Source organism: Carettochelys insculpta, chromosome 6 (assembly GCF_033958435.1).
Source record: "Carettochelys insculpta isolate YL-2023 chromosome 6, ASM3395843v1, whole genome shotgun sequence".
Lineage (NCBI taxonomy): Eukaryota > Metazoa > Chordata > Testudines > Carettochelyidae > Carettochelys > Carettochelys insculpta.
The window spans coordinates 62,649,320-62,670,922 of record NC_134142.1 but is presented as its reverse complement, the minus strand read 5'-3'; the positions used below and the strand labels follow the sequence as shown (position 1 = coordinate 62,670,922).

General features: G+C 44.4%; 1 protein-coding gene across 1 annotated transcript in view; it reads right to left on the bottom strand.

Annotated features, from left to right (window-relative positions):
* Positions 1-1,322: 1,322 nt before the first annotated feature.
* Positions 1,323-21,603, bottom strand: part of MAPKBP1 (mitogen-activated protein kinase binding protein 1) — a 136,120-nt gene continuing 115,839 nt past the window's right edge. Inside the window, exons 25-31 of the mRNA XM_074997048.1 lie at positions 20,974-21,119; positions 17,832-18,011; positions 16,194-16,272; positions 14,627-14,937; positions 12,723-13,607; positions 7,928-8,013; positions 1,323-6,528 (exon numbers count right to left, since the gene is read on the bottom strand). Coding sequence (XP_074853149.1) covers positions 6,235-6,528; positions 7,928-8,013; positions 12,723-13,607; positions 14,627-14,937; positions 16,194-16,272; positions 17,832-18,011; positions 20,974-21,119 — 1,981 coding nt within the window. The 3' untranslated portion in view covers positions 1,323-6,234. The remainder of the gene's footprint in view (positions 6,529-7,927; positions 8,014-12,722; positions 13,608-14,626; positions 14,938-16,193; positions 16,273-17,831; positions 18,012-20,973; positions 21,120-21,603) is intronic.

Here is a 21,603-nt window from a genome sequence, read left to right as displayed (position 1 = left end):
GCAGCAACCTAACTTTTACACCCCTAAAAAGTCATAGGAATGACATGATTCACGAAGCCTAAGCTGGGTCCCTAAGCTCTGTCTACAATGAATGGGGATAAGAGCAGCATCTCAGAATGCAAGCAACTAAAGCCAACAATCTGGGGGGGGGGGGAGCCAGCAAAGCCAGCAGGAGGTGCTGCCCAAAAGGGGTGTGCGCTAAACCTCCATTTGCTGCAACAAAAATACATTCAGTTCACTTAAATCATTGTGATATTGTGCCTCTGCACCTGTGCAGAATGCAGGGACGATCACCTGGACCAGAAACATTCAGAACTAGGTAGTGGCAGTTCCTAGACATGCTCTGTAGTTGTTTCTGAAGATGTATAGGTTTGCTTTCATTGTCAGCAGACCACCTCGCAAGTCCCTCCTCATTCACCTGATAACTGGAAGCAAGGGGGAGAGCAGAAAGTGGTTTTCTGAGGCATGAAGTAGTCACTTCTTTCCTCGTACCAGGCAGAGCCTTTAGCCCAGATCTGGCCCCAGCTTGTCTGGATGGGACTATGGAGGATGGTGGTGGGTCCCTCCACCACAGCAGGAAGCTCATGCTCCAGCCTCACATAGGGACCACAAGGTTGGTGTGCCAGCGCAAGCTCCCCCCTGGAAGAGGAGGCTGTGCACCAAGCCTTACAGGGTGGATTGGGCCTGCCAGTCAAGGTTCCCCACCCCTGCCCTGTGCTAGAGTTTATACTTCAAAGATGCATCCGAAATAGCGTAAGACTGGTAAGCCATCAGATGCACAAAGTTACAAAATAGTCAGTTTGGTAGGGGACATGGTGCAGTAATTTCAGCATTAAGGAAAAGCCTCTCACGAAGCCACAATCTACTTTCTCTTTCTCCAGAATTTTGGCAAGGCACAATTCCAGTCTTCTCCTTTCCACAAGGCAGGGCATAGTCAGAACACTGCTCTCATTTACAATCTGCCAAAAAGCACATCTTTTCCCCCTTCAAAAACTTGCTTGGATGAACTCCTACCAATTGACAGTGAGCTCAGATTATACTTTGATCCCAGATATACAGCATACTAATAGCCACTAAGGTCCCTTCAGTCAATTGCAGTAATCTTCAAGAAGGCAGCAGATTCATCATCAACTGAAATCTTTAAATCAATACAGGATGCATCTCTAAAAAAAACTACATTGTAGTTCAAATCATAAGTTATGGATTTGATGCAGGAATTACAAGGTGAAATTCTATTGCCTGTATTATTCAAGGGATTGGACAAGATGATCATTGAGTCCCTTCTAGCCATAAACTCTCTGAAAGATTTTGTAACAAATTATCACATTTTTATTGAAACAGTTTTAAGACACAGCGTACAAATGAATAAAGGAGTTAAAAACAGCCCCCAGATGGGTGCCTCACAGTGCAAAATAAAACAAAAGGAAACAACCCACAAACATAAAACACTTTTCCCCTCAAATAATTAAAAATGACATTTTGAAGACTTGTTTTTACCTAAAGTCAAAGTATAAAAAAAAACCACATTCATAAATAAAGGTTTATTTTTGTTTGGTTTTGTATTTTTAAAATGGTGGAGGAAAAAAGGTAGTGTGTTGAAAAACACAGGCAAAGAGTTGTTTGCCTGGTGCCTATGACATAACTAAGACATGCAGAGTGGACATGGCTTATTCCTAAAGTTGCTGCCCCATGCATCTTTATCCTTGCTTTTTAGCAGGTTACCCACATGAATATACAGTCCAATCCAATATATTATTTACAACAAGCAATCCAGAATTCTGGACATTCTAGTCTTATCTACAGAAGGAACCATCTGTTAACAGCACTCTAGGGCTGCAGGAAGTCCTGTGTTTTTATTTTAATTCTAAATGAGGATTTTTATCATAATGTTGTGGATACTGAACTGCAAGTGGAAAAACTTACAAATGCACAAGTTGAAGGACAATATTTAAATACCTCTATTTCTCTTTTTTTTCTTCCTTTTAAAAATGTACCTTACATTTTAAAGTTCGTATGTTTCAACTCCTTTGGAGAACTGGACTTCTTCCTCAGAGATTCGATGAGATCAGCCCAGCGAGGAGAGTGCTAAAGGACCTGCTGCAATCATTACTTGGGAGATTCCTCAGAAAGGAGAATACCTGAGAGAGAAAGTGGAAGAAATGCAGGCTCATGGGAGAGCACCAATTGTACGTCTCCATGCTCGGCAAAAATGTGAATTGGCTTTAGAGGGAATAAAATGCAAAGGGTTTGCTGTCTTGTTGGATTCAAGTACTCTCACTGCACCAGTCTGTTCATAGGTCTTTGTTCATTGTTTTAAAGGGATCTCTTTGGAAAAGTAACACAAGCTACACCAGATGAGAAGAAAACTATTATTTCAACCAGGAATATCCTAGGAAGAGAAATAGTGTTTACACAAAAGACAGAAATAGGTCCAAAATCTTTAAAATATTTCTCTAAGCAATAATTCCCTTTAATACGTTACATCTGCACACACGTGCATGCATGCACAAACCCATCAGAGGTCTGGGCTCCAATACTGCCTCCTCCCACACTTCTTTTCAACGTGCCAGCTGCCAGTCATTGTTCAGGATTTCTGTCCCCAGGCTAAGGTATAACCCATGATGAAGGCAGATGCTGTATGGACAGGTCAAATGTAAGTAGTGCAGCCTGCAGCTACCAACTACACTATCTTGTTAAGGACATTTATTCTCCCTTTGTTCTCAAACACCAGCATTTTTCAGCACACTTCCTAATGCTAAGCAATGGGAAATCATGAGGAAATTGCCATATATATCTACATATAAATAGAATTAAAGTTCTCTCTCTGCAACACTTTCTCCCTTCACACTACCAAACGGGGATCACACTACCAAACTTGGGGATATCAACTTGATTTACAGGTCTTTAGCTGAACAATGCCTCTAAGTGCTAAATCTTGAGTAAACAGTTGAAGTTCTGCACCTTGGTCTTCCCACACCTTCTAAGGAACAGCTGTTTAGATGAGAGCAAGTGTGAAAAAAGACTCAACAAAAAGGTATTCAACAAAATAACTACCCCATCTATTCTTTAATTCACATCACTAAACTCAGTCCTGGTTCTACTTCCCTGAAGTCCTGCCTCTGCTGCACTACATCTTCCATAGCTCCTTCAAGGCCTTTATTGGCCAACCTTTGTTCCTGAAGCCAAGACTTTCAATTCCTAACACTACGGTTTTGAAAGCCCTGAGTCTGCTTTTTAATTATTTAAAAATTACACACCCCATAGATTCTCCTCCTAAGCTACTTGCTTGAGCCTGCTCCTGCTACAATTCTAACTAGACACTTACCCCTTGTTTGCTTTTTTCTCACCTGCTCCCATGACCCAGGGAAAGGCCACATTCAGGAGCCACAAAAATCCTGTTCATTTTGTTTAAGCTCACTCCCTGTGAAATGCTCCCAAGGGAGTCCTATCTGGCATTCCTGTGGATCCTAAGAGCTGTTGATTTTCACCTATGCCAGCCCAAAGGTACACCATGGATGGGATTACTGTATCTAACAGGAATGACATCAGGGCATATTCAATTCATTCCAGCCACTGGGTCTTCAGCACTCTTTCCAATCCCATGTCATCGCCTCATACTTTAAATAGGAAACATAATAAAATGGAATCAAATTCTACAAGGGTAGGAATATAAAGAATCTTCAAGCCACTACTTCCAGCACCAGAGATTCAGGGGCTGAAGATACTGCTATTTTACCTGAGCAGCGGTGCCTTAATACCCTCAAAGGACCTCCTGTGGAGTGGCACGTTTTCACAGTCTGCAAGTGATGGGAGAACATTTGGCTGACCTGCATTCAGCCTTACCCAGAGGATCTCCATTAGCAAACCAATAGGCTTGCCATCTTTCATTCCATTTATCTGCATTCCTGCGCCCGCTCCACCAAAGGAAGCTCCCAGAGATTTCTTCTTTTCCTCCTGCACAGGCATCTCCTTTCCATCTGCCATACCTACTGTCCACCACATCCCAGCTCGCTGTACACGCCAGCAAAGCGCAATAGCGGGAGGGGACTAGCAGCACAGCAATCCAAGGTTTAAACCTTGAAGGACAGTACAACTATTGAACCAGAGGGGACACCTGAAACATTTGGACAGATAGGTACACGTGATGGGAGGAACCAGCTGAAAGGCTTTGAACAGGTTTCCTGCACCTCACGTCACCAGTTCTGTAGCTCAGTGAACAATGGTCAGCCATCAAGTAGATAAATGGCTGAACTGCAAGTCTCCAGCCCTGGAGTGCAGGAAACAGACAGAGGGTCAGCTGGCTCTAGACCAGACATCCTATAAAAGGAAGGTTGCACTGCAGGCCCCACAGTCCTGGAGCGCGGTGAAGAAATGGGCCAACCAGCCCCAAAGCAAACTATCAGCCCTTTAAAGAAAAGGCTGCACTGTAGGTCCACAATTGCCAAGTGCAGCAAAGAAAAGCCAGCTCCATTCCAGAGAACCACAAGACCAAAGCAATGGCCAGCTTTAAAGGACTTTTGCTGATGCCAGCCAACATCTACATTCAGGACTAGGAGTAACTGAAGCTTGGTGGTTGCACCAGAGTTTCATGAGCTGGGACTGTACACTTCACTCTGTTTTCCAAGATGAAGACTAAAGGCAGAGAACGAAAATGAAATATTTTCTCTGGATAGTCACTGGCTTTGTTACGGATCCACCTACACCACATCCTATTGTGCTAGCTTAGTGATACTAACCAATAGCAACATTGGATACTTGTAGGTCCAGACAAACATACTATTGTCATCTTTGAGACATCCAATAAGGCAAGAAGGCTATTGCACGCAGAATTTCAAAAGGTGCCAGATTTTCTATTTCCCCATCATGAGGACCCATGAAGGAGTAGGAAAAGGATGGTGATAATTACATCCCAAAATATCCATTACTGTCTGGGCTCCACCTCTGGGAGATCATTTTCTGTAGTCCATTAGAAAAATTTAAGTTATTCTCTGCTCCCCAGGGATGTTAAAAAAAAAAAAAATTTCTGTTTCCCTCAGAGCAACCAAAAGCTGACTTTCCCACCAGGGCAATGAAAGCATCAAATCTGGAGAAAGTAGTAGCTGTATGTGTGATCACTCTGATGGAGGGCTTCACTCAAAGAGCTGGAGGTAATGCTTCCCACTTAACTTCCCCCAATAAAATCAATCAGCTTCAACCCCACCCCCTCACCACAGCCTCCCTAGCATAATGAGATCAGTATCCAAGTCCACTCTCAGAACATGGCTAAAGAGAACTTTGTAGCTGTCTCCATTTCGCCAGCATTATTTTTACCTTTTTCTTTCTCGTGTCAGATGAAAACCCGTTCTGAAGTATTTGAACACAGATAAGTCCCCAAAGCTCAATTAAAAAGCCACTACGTTCTCCTGACATAAAATCCACAACTTGGTCCAAAGGGTAACTAAATTCTTCCTCTCAATGTAGATAAAAGGCTGTCTGGGATATAATTTAAATGATGGGAAAAGCCAATATGGTAGTCATCACAACAGTTAGACTACCGTGGGAAACAAACCAGGGATAGGGGAGTTAAAAAAGTATCAGTAAGACAGGCTGCATCAGAAAAGACCTGTTTGGTAATTGCACAGCTGCTCCAGCCTACCTTGGCTGCTAAGGGTCATGATAATACAGAGATTGTATCTCGCTGGATACGGCAAAGGAGAAAAATTTGTTTGAAAAAGGGAAGGAAATGGCCACCAAACACTTGTGAGAAAAGGTTAGAGCAAAATGTCAGAAAAATAAATTAATAAATAGAACACTTAAAGTCTGCCATGGATTGTGATGAAGCCCTGGGAAGGGAGTGATTGGCTTCATCCAGGCCCCTTTTGTTAGTAAGCAGTTCAGAGCTTCTTGGGCAACTGACTTTATTTTTTGTTCTGATAGGAGATGCCAAACATCTGGCTATGGAGAGGTTTCCAAGCAATATTTCTGCACTCTTCTTTCCAGGCTGTCTTCACAAACTGGAAGCTGAAGAGCATTTGGGAAAAGCTATTAAAACTGTGGCCAGCACATTGCTAAAAACTAGGGGATGCTTTTTCTATGGGGCTGAGGAGATCAGTTTAAAAAAAAGTCTCTCTCCACAGATCAGGGTGATGACAGCACTTGTCTGAGGCTTCCACTGGGATGGTCCTCTTGGGATTGTTTCTATGTAGCTATCAGTTTTATGCAAGGAGTGCTTTTTAACCCTCGACGCCATCCCTTTTACAGTTTTTTGTCCATGCGCCGTTCCACAGCTTGTAGTAACAACTCTGAGTATTGTTCCAGCAAAGCCAGAGTCTGCTCATCTCCAAAATGCTTAGGACTGGATGGGGAGACACCACTCCCTTCATTCAACAACCCAGCTGCATCTTGTGGCTTCACTAGCACCTTCTTGGCCCTTTCAAGGCCCTCTCCTTCCTTCAGGGAGTCCAGCTCCTTCTTCATCACAGAGAATGTTTCCGACAGGAGGCTAGCAATCTTATCTTTGTCAGTAGAAGACTCCATGTCCATTGATACCTGAGGGAAAAAAAATGCAGTTAATATTTAGACAAGACAAAGAAGTTTTCAAGTTTCTAGGGCCATTGCGAGCCATATGTGGGTCTGAGCAAAAGGCGTAACACACTGCTCCAAGTATTGACAGGGTTTGCCTTCAAGCGGTTTTGGAGAGTCCATGTGTGTTCACATAGAAAACCCAGCTCTCACCGTATGTCATATCAGCTAAACCTCCCCCTGAGCACCAAATTGCTTATGGGAAAAATCAAAGACTAACAAAACTCAGTATTTCAATCATGCTTTACACATCTTTGAAGTCTTGTATAAATATTAACTAGCTCTTTCCACGCCCCTGTGAAGGAGTTAATTTTTATCCTCAGTTTGCCAAGGGGAAAATAAGACACAAAGATTAAATGATTTGCCCAAGGCAAAACAACAACTTGGGATAAGACAAAATTAGAATCTAGGAGTTCCCAACTCCCAATCCCAAGCTCAGGCACAGCCCACAACACTAGAGATCAGCAACTTGCAGCCCCGGAGATGCACGCAGCTCTTTAAGGAGTCCTTTGCAACTCCAGGCATTGCCACTGCTGACTGCTCTTTCCAGCTCCCTGCCCTGCCAGAAACAATAGAACTGAATTTAATTGGTTTAACAGCCGGAAGGGCGGTGGGAGGGATCTGGATGTTAAACTAATTAAATTGAGGTCCATTATTTTGGTGTTGGCGGGCCAGGGAGCTGCCCACTCTGCAGGTGGTGAAGTGAACAGGAGAGCTGGTGGGAGAGGCAGCCAAGTCTGCCTCTGCTGGAGCCAGGCAGCCCCCTAAGAAGGAGGTGAGGGGTGGAAGGAGCAGCGAGAGGTGGGGAGCGGAAGGAGCAGCTGTGGAGGAGCAGCGCACATAGCTGGAAGAGCTCGTCAGCTGAGGCAGGTTAATCCTTGGGATGGAGGGGGGTGACAGATCTGAAGGCTGAGGCAAATAAAGCCTAGAGATGGGGGAGCAGGTTTGGGGCTGAAAGGGGTTAAGTATGGGGATGGGGTTTGGGGGCTGAGGTGGGTAAAGCCTAGAGATGGGGGTAATTTAAACTTTCTAACTGGTACACATCATTGTGTGCGTGCTGTTCTTAAAAACAGCAGGGACAAAACAGCACAGTTTGATGTTATTTATGAGGAGGACCGTTTCGTATTCATGTGCACTGTGGCTCTTCAAGTATCAACTTTGTAACTGAATTTGCAAAAATGGATCCTCACTTTTTGGTTGCAGACCCCTGTGCTACACCATACTGCCTCTGCCTCTAACATACAACAGCCAGAAGAATACCTCAATCCATCCAGATACTCTGTGTGCATGTGCACGCATATGCGTGCTTAACTTGCAATGTACAGAAATAAGAGGATTGGTAGACTAGCGTTTGGAGGTCACTCACCATGCGGTAAAGGTGAATGGCCTTGCGCATGCTGTCCTGGAGCTCAGATACAACATGTTCACACTGCTCAATGCTGATGGAACGCTCTGAAGAGGGAGCAAAAATAGAAGAACTTAGTCGTGAATATATCCCAACGTCCTAGGGCCTCCTTTCCCCCCATTTGCTAGGAAATCCATCTGTAGAATAACCATTTGTTCAACACTGTTGCTAATACTTAAAGGTTGTGTGTGTGTTACACTCAACTTTTAAATGAGAGGCTATCCAGAATGGCTTGAGCCATGTACTGTGTAGGGAACTGCTTTGCAAGTTTCCATCACATACCTCTATACCCTGATTTTTGTCATGCAATGTGGATTTTTAACTGTGGGCAGGCTGAGTACATCAGAGCCACTCATTTGTAACCCAAACCAAGGTCTCCAAAAGCAAAAGGCATTGCTACCCTACACTAAGCACCATTCTCCCTGCTCAACAATGCCACACACTTCTCTTTATGCCGTCTCTGGAGACAAGCATCTGATGTGTTATAAAGATGAGTTCCAATGAAGGTGGTTATAAAAACCACCAGAAGATATTGTGGCTGGGGAGCAAGGTGGAGGTATCTCCTGGGAAACTGCACCCATGAGAATGGAGACTGTACTTTAACGATAAATGATGTTAACCACCACTACACAAAAAAAAGACACAAAAAAGCACAAATTTCAGCTTTTCACTTAATACCCATTGTTAAGTCAGCAAACAGCTGAAGATATGAAGTCTTTAAAGGCAACACAGATGGACAGACAGACAAGCATGACTATCATCTCCCGCTCTGAAAGGCATTGGACAGCACGGCCAGGTCATGACATCGAGACCCTAAACTAGGTCAAGTGTGGAGAGGCCCCAGACCATGAAAAACTATTTTCACACAAAGGACGCTGAATATATAAAACCAAAGTTTTACGTTCCCATAGGAAAACAAGACAATATATCATTTTTACACCATGAATAAGGGAGAATTATCTTTCTTTTCATATGAATAAATAAAAAATTAATCAAACTTTTTTCCCCCTCCCAGGGAAATATAAATTTTATCTAGACCACTGCTTTTTTTGTGCTAGTACTTACCAGTACTGAGTACTGGCACCTCAGCAGCCCCAGCCATGGGACTGGCTGGTAGGAGAGGTTGGGGAGATGGCTGAATACTGACCCCTTATTTTCAAAAAAAGGCTCTGATCCAGACTATATATAAATCTTTATTCTGATTTCATTTTTGCTATGAAAACAATCAGTTGTTGGGACTTTTCTTTTACCATTCTTTTACCATACTATACACACAGAGTGAAGGCTCCAAAAATTTTAGGCAAGAAGCTAACACAAAATTTATCCTCTTCAAGATCCATAAGATAATCACCTGCAAACACCATCATGTGAAGCATGGATAGAGCATGAAGCAGAAAGCAGTGTATTCACTAAAATACATAGCTGTATGCATATACTTAACTCAACATATTTTTGTTTTTGAGCTGTAAACTAAGAAAAATAGGCACAAAGGCACTGTAAGACAGAACGTGCCTCTGCCAGCTAAACACCACCCCCCCCCACACCCCCCCACACCCCCACTGCCAGTCCCTTATGCCTCAAACATTCAGCTGGCAGAGGCACAGCCACATGGCCTCTGCAGTGCCGGCACCTGCTTCTCCCAGTGCTGAACTCTCGTGGGGCTATGGTAATGAGCTTTGGAAGTATGCAAATGGCATGTCATTTGCAATTCCCTGTGAACCTTATTTTGCATAGCTCTGCCAGCAGCAGTGCTGGGGGAAGTGCTGCAAAGACCCAGCCTAAGAGCTTGAACACAGTGGCTTTTTTTTTTTTTGATCAATGATCATTACTAAATAGAAACATAGCAAAATGCTGCCTGTTCAGGATTATATCTGGATTTCTTCCATGATCTTGGGCTTGCGCTGTCCTCCAATTCTGAGAGCCACCGGCATGAAGTGAGGTTGTAAATGTAGTGAAAATGCCTGAGCTAATGGGCATTTTCAGCTACGGGCTCTCAGAGGTGGATACAGTATCCCTCGATAAAGAGGCATAGGCCATTTAACAGGTAATGGCAATATTATTACTTCTACAACACTTTCTATCTTTACATCTCACAATATGTTACAAAGGGAAATATCTTTATTTATAGAGTCTATTTAGAGATGGGAAAACAGAAAGAAAAGAACAAGACGACCTGTGGCACCTTATCGACTAAGACATTTTGGAGCGTCACAGAAAAGTCAAGTGACTTCCTCAGTGTTGCAGAATGAGTCAGTAGGCAGAACACAGATAAAAACTTCAGGTCTCTAACCCTCTAATTACCTATCCAGAAAAGCATACCACCCTGCAGTACTCATGTCCTTTTACAAAGTGGTTTGCTGCATATTACATATAAATAAAAAAATGTGGCTGTAAGAGCCTTTATCATTTCCTCTTTGCTTTTATTTTTATTTTATTTATTTATTTTGGCAGCAGTGATGGTGGATTCCCAGCTGCAGACTCTTACAGCCACATTTTTGTATTTATATGTAATATACAGCAAACCACTTTGTAAAAGGACATGAGTACTGCAGGGTGGTACGCTTTTCTGGATAGGTAATTAGAGGGTTAGAGACCTGAAGTTTTTATCTGTGTTCTGCCTACTGACTCATTCTCAATTGGGAATTCTCTTCTTTACAGCCGTTGGGCTGAAATTTCCTGTGAATGGTCCCCAAAACTCATGTGACCTTTGCTTTCTCTCTCCGCTCCAGAAGAAAAACAAATACACCCAGTGCAAACAGCTCACCTGTGACTTTTTGATTCTAGAATCAGATTCTATAGCTCTGAGTGGGTGCCAGCGTTAGAACAGTCCAGACACACTCAGTGTTCTGAAATCTAACTATTGCACAGTGTTACAGATGTAAGTTCCTCAGGCTCAACGACCACACATCCTGCTTAAGAAGTGTGTAGTATGCCTAATACAATAAGGGGCTTCAATCTAGGTCAGAGCATCTAGGCACTATTAAAATAACCCACATCTAGATAAAAAAAAACCTCTTTTTTACAAGCTTTCAGTCCACAAACTTGTTCCACTTTTTTTTTTTGGTTGCTAGGCTGTGCGTGTATAAGAAATGAAACTTTCATTTTACAATCCACTGCTTCCATCAGAGAGGTCACAACCCGTTGTTTGTAACCTCAGAGTTCACTACTGTAGAAAGGAAGACAGTATCACTGAAGGACTCTGACAAGCAGAAAACTATAAATGGTGACTTATTTCCCTACAGTTTGGCTAACAATATTGAGAAAGACGACAAGTAAAAGTTTGTCTGACCTTTTGAACAGTCTCATGTCCTGTGTTCTGTATCCTGCTCCCCGTGGCTGCGTCTACACGTGCACGCTACTTCGAAGTAGCGGCACTAACTTCGAAATAGCGCCCGTCGCGGCTACACGCGTCGGGCGCTATTTCGAAGTTAACTTCGACGTTAGGCGGCGAGACGTCGAAGTCGCTAACCTCATGAGGGGATCGGAATAGCGCCCTACTTCGACGTTCAACGTCGAAGTAGGGAACGTGTAGACAATCCGCGTCCCACAACGTCGAAATTGTGGGGTCCTCCATGGCAGCCATCAGCTGGGGGGTTGAGAGAGGCTGTCTCTCCAGCCCGTGCGGGGCTCTGTGGTCACCGTGTGCAGCAGCCCTTAGCCCAGGGCTTCTGGCTGCTGCTGCTGCAGCGGGGGATCCATGCTGCATGCACAGGGTCTGCAACTCGTTGTCGGCTCTGTGGATCTTGTGCTGTTTAGTGCAAGTGTGTCTGGGAGGGGCCCTTTAAGGGAGCGGCTGGCTGTTGAGTCCGCCCTGTGACCCTGTCTGCAGCTGTGCCTGGCACCCTTATTTCGATGTGTGCTACTGTGGCGTGTAGACGTTCCCTCGCTGCGCCTATTTCGATGTGGTGCCGCGCAACGTCGATGTTGAACATCGACGTTGCCAGCCCTGGAGGACGTGTAGACGTTATTCATCGAAATAGCCTATTTCGATGTCGCCACATCGAAATAGGCTACTTCGATGTAGGCTTCAGGTGTAGACGTAGCCCATGACAGGTTAGAACAGCCAGGAAAGGCTTAAAGTACTACCCACCCACCTGTCACATGACACTAATAGATTCAAGGGAATAGTATCCCTTCTTTCTGGAGAAGAACAGGGAGACAAGGGAAAAGTCACCCATGACTACAAGCCCTGTGGAGCAGAGAAATTGCTTTGTTTTGATGTTAACCATGAATTTTCTAACCTATGGATTGGGTCGTGAAGTGAAGGCCAGAAGAAGACGAACTTAGCATTAGTTCTTTCTTGAGCTGGGGAGTGAGTCTCCAGCTTACACCCTCCCTCCTACTTATAAATAATTCTAAAGTTATAGCACATTAGTGCCACACATTTTCCTTCAATCCAAAAGCTAACAAGCTGGGTATCTCTACAGTGTTTGTACACGTGCTTTACCATCCACCTGCTGTTCCCCTTTGGGAAAGTTGGGCATTACAAGGTCCGCAGAACATTCAGCTACTCTCCAGCTGCACACAATTCAAGACACAAGACAAAGAAGAAACAGAAATTTAAGTCAGGGGAAAAAAAGGATGTTAGACCGAAATGTCTCACCGTTGAGGGGGTGACTTATGGAACGAGACAGGTGCAGACAAGACGAGACAGGCCAGAAGCTGGACGTAAAAAAATGTGATGGAATCGTGAAGCGTTTCACAAAGACAGAAGACAGAAGGGGGAAGAAGATTAGAGATGGGTATCCATGCACACCTGAGTCCTGTGCTGAGGCAGCCTGTGTGGCTGCTGATGGCCTGATGGGGTCTACTGGGCAAAGTCCAAGTGGATTGGCTACCACACAGGCAATGCTGGAGAACCTCTCTCTGCACCTGGGCAGTGTGCTTTCAGGAGATCTTGGGTGCAAGGCTTCTGAAAACTCTTTCAGTTTTGGATTAGTGACCCCTGGCTCATCCTGGTGATCTGTCCTCGGTGCTGGATTCTCTACGGGGCTCTCTTTAGCGAGTCCAACAGACACAGCAGCTGGGCTCTCTCTCTTCAAGACTCGTCCTTCAAGAAGAGAAGATTTCTTTTTATGGATCCCAGCTGGTGACTGAGGAGAGTCTGGTTCAAGGGAGGTTTTGGATTTGGCAGTGGGTGAGAAAGAAGCCAAGGTGGGTCTGTCAGGCAATGACTTTGGGATGTCAAGGATCAGGTGTGCACGATTTGAGGATGCCAACTTGCTGTGGAAGGGCTTAGGTGATGAGCAGCTTACAACTTGCTGAAGGGCTGGCTTCCCTGGGATATTTTCTTTTGTAGGTGACTTGCTCTTTTCAGTCTCTGCTGGGGGAGTTAATTGTAGCTTTTCAGGCCCCTCAGGGCTTGTCTTCTCCTCAGTCAGTGTTTCAGCGGAGTCACCTAGGCACAGATTTTCCCCTACGGAGATGCTGCGTGATATCTTGGCCATGAAGCTGGTTGTGGGGTTCATGTAGGACTTTGGTTTTGCAATCTTGCTATCTTTGACCAGCAGGGAAGTGGACCCATCCATCTTCAGCAGGCTTGCAGACAACTGCCGGCAATGATTAGGTTTTGGATCCTTCTCAATCACCGCTAATGTCTGAGGGCCCTGCTTTGTAGAGGCTATCACTCCTGGACTCTTATCTGCAAAAATTAAACAGAGAAATGTACTAAACTAGACAAGGAATACCATGAATTGTACAATCAGAAACAGCTTTGACTGTGCCAACCTATTAACTTCAGCTCAGCTTCTGGAACAGAACCACTGTAACAGTATTAATGTTGACAGGTCTTAAAGATCCTTCCCCTCCTTCACTCGCCTGAGAAATAGTTGCTTACTTTCAGATGGTAACCCTCCCATAAGGACTAAGACTAGACTACCATAGAAACAAGAGAGGGGAAACCAGAGGAAGCAGGAGAAAGTCCTAATTTCTCACCTGGCTTCAGCCTACTTATTTACATAGAACAGTGTGGTTTTAACAAAAAAATAGTGAATTTAGTGCTGGGGAAAGGGCCACCATACTGCCCAGGCAACGTGCCTCAAACCTGACCTGCAGTAACCACTTCTGGCCAGGACTGAGATCTGTATTATGTCTCTCTGCTGAGACGCTCAGACAATGGTAGTAATAAGGATGGTGGCCACATGATGGGGATGAAGGATTTGGCCAACAATGCTGACTCATTTCACACTGGACACAGAGGTTAGAAATTTCATGATGTCCCACCTTTGCCACTGCAGACTGGCCAACCTATAAAGTCATTAGTTCAGCATTTCCAGTTCACTTCCCTCCCCTCGACAGAGGGCAGCAACAATACCAACCATTGACTTTCTCTGTTTGGTTCTGGGGGTTTTGCTTCTAGTATTTCAGGGTCAGGACGAAAGCTGAATTTTATCCTCACCAACCCTTTTATTCCTTCCGCTCATTTAGAAGGCCTGCTGAGCTAGTGACTCCTGGCCAGAGGCAGCAGTTGATGGAAGCCACAGACTAGCCTGCTGTGTAATTAAGGATATTTTCTTTGGCAGACAAAGACATACGAGGCCAGAGCCTGCAGCTCACCAGCCAAAACGAGAGGGTTATAGTACATCTCTACTCAAACTCAGTTTCCAGTCCCCCCACCCACTTACGGTTGAAGTTACACAGCAGTCCCATCGGCTTCCTTACCATCATGAAGGAGGTCATGAACTGACTGGCACTTTCTCATCCCCACATTCCCCGTAGCCTCTGGAAAGGGTGCGATAACTTTTCCAGGACCCACAGCAAGTCTATTGGTCTCCACTGCTGCCTTCCGTTTTTTTTGAGTGTAAATGGACCGGTAGGAATTTACACCGTCCAGAAGACTGTCGCTCTGCAAGGCAGCATTATGGTGGCTGTTCCCATTTTTCAGCAGGTCTGCAAAAACCTGGTTGGACTGGGCTGAAGCCTCAGTAGGCTTTTGATCCAGTATCAGATTTGATGAGGAGCGTGACAAACGCCTACAGAGATAAAGCACAGATAAGACTCTCAAGGCTGCAATCAATGAATTGCAAATAGATGGTGTTAGGTAAAGAACTACAAACTTATTAAACCAACTTTTCAGGGAAAAAGATCCCGTCAACTGGAGAGTGACAGGCCAAACCAACCTATATTATCACATGGGTATATTTTTTCCCCAGGTCACATGTTCCATGGAGGGACTTGGCAGGAAAGCAAGCCAGGAGAGGAGAGATTCTGCCAGGGGAGGAACTGATGGGGTCATGTCAGGACAGGTCCTTCCCAGCTCAGTTTGCCAACACCAGAAATCTTCTCTCCTTCCACCAGAGTGCTCCATGGACAATCCCCCAGCACATTTGGAGGTTGGTCAGTCTTCGTAGCACACACATCAAAGCTAGCTCCACCTGGCTGGATTGGTAGTTGGGCTGATAACCCCACAATGTATTCACAAGTCTATGCAGCTTACCCTCCAGCTACTTTAAATCGGGGCTTTTTGGAAATCTCCCAGTTCTGCTGTGGCCACTGCAGCTCTCCTAAATCTAGTAATCAAATAAACCATGGAAATGGAATAAACCATTGGGGTAAAATGCCAACAGATGATAACTAGCAGGGCGACATGAATCCTGACACAGGAGCAAACACAGTAGCAGGCAGTCTACACCTCCTCTGTAGGGGAACTTGCACTGCCAATAGAGAAATGCCAGGAGGTTTCTCTACAGTCTTTATGGGGGACAACAACCTGTGAATGCTAAAGGTGAATCCATTTCAGTTAAAAATGATGCTGTCAAGCCAATCCAAACCCAAAATTTAGATGTTGGTTTTAAAAAAGCTTTATGAAACCAATCAGTAGAACTATTTCCATTATTTGTGTTTGTCTTTTAAATTTCAAGAAATAAATTTCCCCTGTAGCGTTTGTCACCCAGACTCAGACTGGAAACCAGAAACAAAGCTGATTAGGAACAGACTGCAAACAAAAGCAAAACTGACCAGAATGTTTTCCGCTGCCTAAACGGAATGAAATGCGAAAAGTAAAACAGCATAAGTGGTAAAAATCAAAGTAGATAAGAAGCAGCATTGCTTCAGGCTGATGTAGAGCAGCTAGGATGATACGGAATGGACAATTCGCAGCCAGCCTGTTAGGTCTCCATCCAAAAAGACCACTGTACCAAAATAGGTCACATGCAGAAGGCTGCTGTCATGCTTTAGACCAACGCCTAGGAAGGAATATCTTCATACTGCTAAAAAGGCAGAGCTATACCTGAGAGCCGGGGACTGGGAAAGAAAGCGAGAAGAAATGCTGGTATTTTCGGTTCTCTCGAGCGTCCTACATGAGCCACCTATGGATTCAGGGGGGAAATGGATAGGTTATGTAACAAGATGCAAACATTAGGACAAATGACGTTTCTTCAGATGACTTCTAGCTAGTGCTCCCGTTTCAGAGAAGCATCGGAGGGGTAGCCGTGTTAGTCTGGATCTGTAACAGCAACGAAGGGTCCTGTGGCACCTTATAGACTAACAGAAAAGTTTTGAGCATGAGCTTTCGTGAGCACAGACTCACTTGAGTCGGTGCTCACGAAAGCTCATGCTCAAAACTTTTCTGTTAGTCTATAAGGTGCCACAGGACCCTTCGTTGCCGTTTCAGAGAAGATGCAAGAACTGCTTGAGGCAATAAAATAATACAGACAACAAATTTTATCTCCTGCCACCCTTTTCTATTCTAATCAGAGCATCACATTTTCCAACCTCAATTAGTATTAAAAGAAAGAAGGTTTCCCTAGGGATGTTCCTCTTGCTTGCCCCATAGATTCTTACCCTGCCACTAGGCTTGTGGGAGAGTGAGCGAGCGAGCATGCAGGGACAATGTTCTCTGCAGTCATCATCACTAGCAACAAACTGATCCCTGAATTGGCTGATGCAAATGAAACATCTCTTTCACCAACTGGACATTCTCATTCTCTCCCTCTTTCACACTTCTCATCTCTTTGGTGATATTTGCTATGCAAACATGCACCACTAGAGGACACCCTGTCTTAACATACAGTCACACACACCCTCTAGGTCAGTGGTTCCCAACCTTTTCACTAGTGCGGACCCACAATCACCCCTGCAAAACCACTTGCAGACCCCCATCAAAGCCAATTCTAGCTTCTATGTACACTTTATTAAATGAAAAAAAAAAAAACCCAGAACATAGATTTTTCAGACAGCAATTAATACATATTTTCCAAAAAAATTTAACAATAATTGATTGCAATTTTGTGATTTATTTAAAAAAAACAACTTATTTTCCATGATTATTTTTCTCTTTTGTTCATGGACTCCCGCAATACCCTCTTGGACCCCTGAGGGTTTGCAGACCCGAAGTTGGGAACCACTGCTCTATTTCATTCATATGGCAAAACTACAGATGAGACAAGAACATTGGTCTCCCAGATCGCACAGATAGCACTTCACCACCAAGAGCACTTACACTTACTCAGTGTTTCTCAACCTTTTTGTGCTGGAGACTTTGGACATTTTGAGGGGGGGAGTGAGCCCCTGTCCCCCTCCCACACCCCTTACTAAGGCTTGAGAAGGGATGGGGCTGAAACTGCTGAGCCCCAGCTCTGCTGCCTGGGGCTGACATCCTGAGCCCACAACCCCAAGGATGAGAAACACTGCAGTAACCCAAGAAACACACCTTTCCACACTGGGGGAGTTAGACACCCTTTTCTTTAGATCTTTCCACTTTTAACCACCTCCCTGCCACATACAGGCAAGGTTCAGTGGCTGTAAAGCATGAGCAACAGCAAGACAGAACCTTTGGGTCTACTTGGTTTTATAAAGCAGATAGGCCAGGAGGTAGGAAAAAAAAAATCTCAGGGAGAAAGTTCTTTCCCTGGGTTTGCAAGTGTACCTTTTTCGCCACTGTTGGCCAGAGTCTCAAAATGCTGCTTGAGGAACTTCTCCTGATCTGGAGTCTTGGGGACCTCCCCTTCCAGCAGGCTTGTGCCTGCCTCCTCCTCCTCCTCCCCATCTGCCTGTTCCTCCAGGTCAGAGGTGCCATCCACACTGAGGGGCTCTGTGCTCTCAGAATCTAGAAGGTTGTGGAAAATAATGCAGAGTCGCAATAAAGATCTATATTCTGGCCTCAGCTGAGCATCATTCTTAGAATCATAGAAGAGTAGGACTGGAAGGGACCTTGAGAGGCCATCGAGTCCAGCCCCCTGCCCTCATGGCAGGACCAAGCATTTTCTAGACCATCCCTGAAAGCCATCTATCTAACCTCTTCTTAAATAGCTCCAGTGATGGAGACTCTACCACCTCCCTTGGCAATTCGTTCCACTGTTTGATCACCCTGACAGTTAGGAACTTTTTCCTAATGTCCATCCTGAACCTCCCCTGCTGCAATTTCAGTCCATTGCCTCTTGTTCTATCCTCTGAGGCAAGGAAGAACAAGTTCCCTCCCTCTGCCTTATGACACCCTTTTAAATACCTGAAAACTGCTATCATGTCCCCCCTCAATCTTCTCTTTTCCAAACGAAACAAGCCCAATTCTTTCAGCCTTTCTTCACAGGTCATGTTCTCTAGACCTTTGATCATTCTCGTTGCTCTCCTCTGGACCCTCTCCAATTTCTCCACATCCTTCCTGAACTGCGGTGCCCTGAACTGGACACAATACTCCAGCTGAGGCCTAACCAGCGCAGAGTAGAGCGGGAGAATGACTTCTCGTGTCTTGTTCACAACACACCTGTTAATGCATCCTAGAATCACGTTTGCCTTTTTCGCAACAGCATCACACTGTTGACTCATATTTAGCTTGTGGTCCACTATAACCCCCAGATCCCTTTCTGCTGTACTCATTCCTAGGCAGTCCTTTCCCATTCTGTATGTGTGACACTGATTGTTTCTTCCTAAGTGGAGCACTTTGCATTTGTCCTTATTAAACTTCATCCTGTTTACCTCAGCCCATTTCTCCAGTTTATCCAGATCCTTTTGAATTATGACCCTATCCTCCAAAGAAGTTGCAACCCCTCCCAGCTTGGTATCATCTGCAAACTTAATAAGTGTACTTTCTATGTCAATATCTAAATCGTTAATGAAGATATTGAACAGAACCGGTCCTAAAACAGACCCCTGCAGAACCCCACTAGTTATACTTTTCCAGCTGGATTGAAAACCATTAATAACTACTCTCTGGGTACGGTTATCCAGCCAGTTGTTCACCCACCTTATAGTAGCCCCCATCTAAGTTGTATTTGCATAGTTTATTGATGAGTATATTATGTGAGACTGTGTCAAATGCTTTACGGAAGTCTAGGTATACCACATCCACCGCTTCTCCCTTATCCACAAGGCTCGTCATTCTATCAAAGAGAGCTATTAGACTGGTTTGACATGATCTGTTTTTAACAAAGCCATGCTGGCTGTTCCCTAGCACATTACCACCTTCCAAATGCTTGCAGATGATTTCTTTAATTACCTGCTCCATTATCTTTCCTGGCACAGAAGTTAAGCTGACTGGCCTGTAGTTTCCCGGGTTATTCTTGTTCCCCTTTTTATAAATGGGCACTATATTTGCCCTTTTCCAGTCTTCTGGAATCTCTCCCGTCTCCCACGATTTACCAAAAATGATGGCTAAAGGCTCAGATACCTCTTCTATCAGCTCCTTGAGGATTCTAGGATGCATTTCATCAGGCCCTGGTGATTTGCAGACATCTAATTTTTCTAAGTAAATTTTAATTTGTTCTTTTCTTATTTCAGCTTCTAAGCCTACCCCTTTTTCCACTAGCATTCTCTGTGTCAGGCATTCCTTCAGATTTCTCAGTGAAGACTGAAACAAAGAAATCATTAAACATTTCTGCCATTTCCAAATTCCCTGTTACTGTTCCTCCCTCCTCACTGACCAATGGCCCTATTGCTATTCAGCTATTCAGGAAAGTGGCACGTGGCAAATTGGCATTACTGCCTGTCAGGGTTGTTCCCCACTCCGAGTGCAGAAAGTGAAGTCCTGCAAAAACTTAAAACCCTTGCCTGTAAAAGGCTTTGCTTTAAACTCTCGCCAGGGTCACAGATACCCTGATCCTTGAGGGTAACTGCCACCACCCACACGAGAAAAATCCCCTTTGACACAGGAGGACACACTGAGGACGTTGCCCTGTGGGACACAGCAAACTCTAAACCCTCCCTCAGCAGAGAGCTTAAGACACAAAGAACTATAATCTGATAGCTGGCCTTTCAGTCTAAGGCACGGGTGTACACAGACTCTCCTCCAGGACATACCATTTGCTTTAAAAAAAATGTAATATATTCACAAAACAAGAGAAAATAAATACCACTTGCAGCACAGAAAATTACTTCCCTGGGATTCATCTTAAGAGTTACAGGGGAAAGAGTCAAGTCATTAACCAAAGCCACTGAAAAAAAAGTCTACACCAAATTCAAAGTAACCATAACCTGGTTGCATCTAACTACGTTTCCCTTCTACTTACATATCTAAGGCTGATTATGAGACGGTCAGGATACTTACTGGATTAATTCCAACTGCTTAGGAGTAATCATCTCTGTCTCTGCTGCATCAGCCATGCAGACAAAAAGTCCTTCAGACTGCAATTGTTTTCAGTTCAAAAAAAAAAAAAAAAAAAGTCTCCCTCCCTCCCATTGGCTTACCTGGCCCCGTGGAGAGTTGTCTCTGTAAGGGTTAACCCTTTCCCTGCATGCACTTATGACACTGCCATTGGGATGCAATTCCTAGATGTACAATATTGCACAGGAAGGACAACCCATGAAGACTGTGCAGGTAGTTAAGGGAGCAGAAGCAAGTCACTTCACCTTCTAACCCTTCACAAAGTACTCAGGGAAGTGTATATTCATAAGTACCTGAAGGGTTATGGTACTACCATGGTGATCTTTAACAAGAAAGTGGCCTCATCGCAGCTTCCCAAAGATCACATCTGAGTCCAATTTACCACTAAGCAGGGAAGTGAATGATCTCAGTAAGTTTCTGCAGCATTCCATGTGGTGTGAAAACAGGCTCATAACAGGTATTCATATCTCACCTTCATTTGGATGATCTGGGCTGGACAGGAGACTGCTACTGTAATCTACAGAGCAAGCACTGTCAGGGCTGTGCTTATCGGGGCATCCGTTGCTCTGGTAACCTCTACCTAGCTTCCCATGGGGCAGTGCTTTTACCTGGAACTCACTACAAGAGAGACAGGAAGAGTACAAACTAGAAAAGATGCATTTTTCAGTTAAGGAGCATAATCTTTAGAGTCCTTACCTGCATCAGCAAAACCTTTGATTTTTATTCTTTTAAAAAGCTATTAAAAATTAAGTTATATTCACTGCTACCATTTATGCAGTTTACGTTTTCATTTCACTAGCCTTGGAGAGGGAAATCAAACTGGTCCGTTTTACTTTTTGACTACTCAGTCTCACATTTTGACTCTCAGGCACCAACCCTGCTGCTGTGGCTGGCTTTCCAACACGAAAGTAGAATGAAGGCCCAGTCCATTTAAAAAAAAAGGGGGGGGAGGGAATTTTGCCTAATTAAAGCATTCCTATTAATAAATTTTGTAAACTCCAATTTCTCCATAATTTGAGGCCTAAGCCAGTATCTTTCCACACTGCTGCATCCTATTTCCCATCATTGAGACCCTCCGGCAAACAAAGCAGATTCTGAGGAC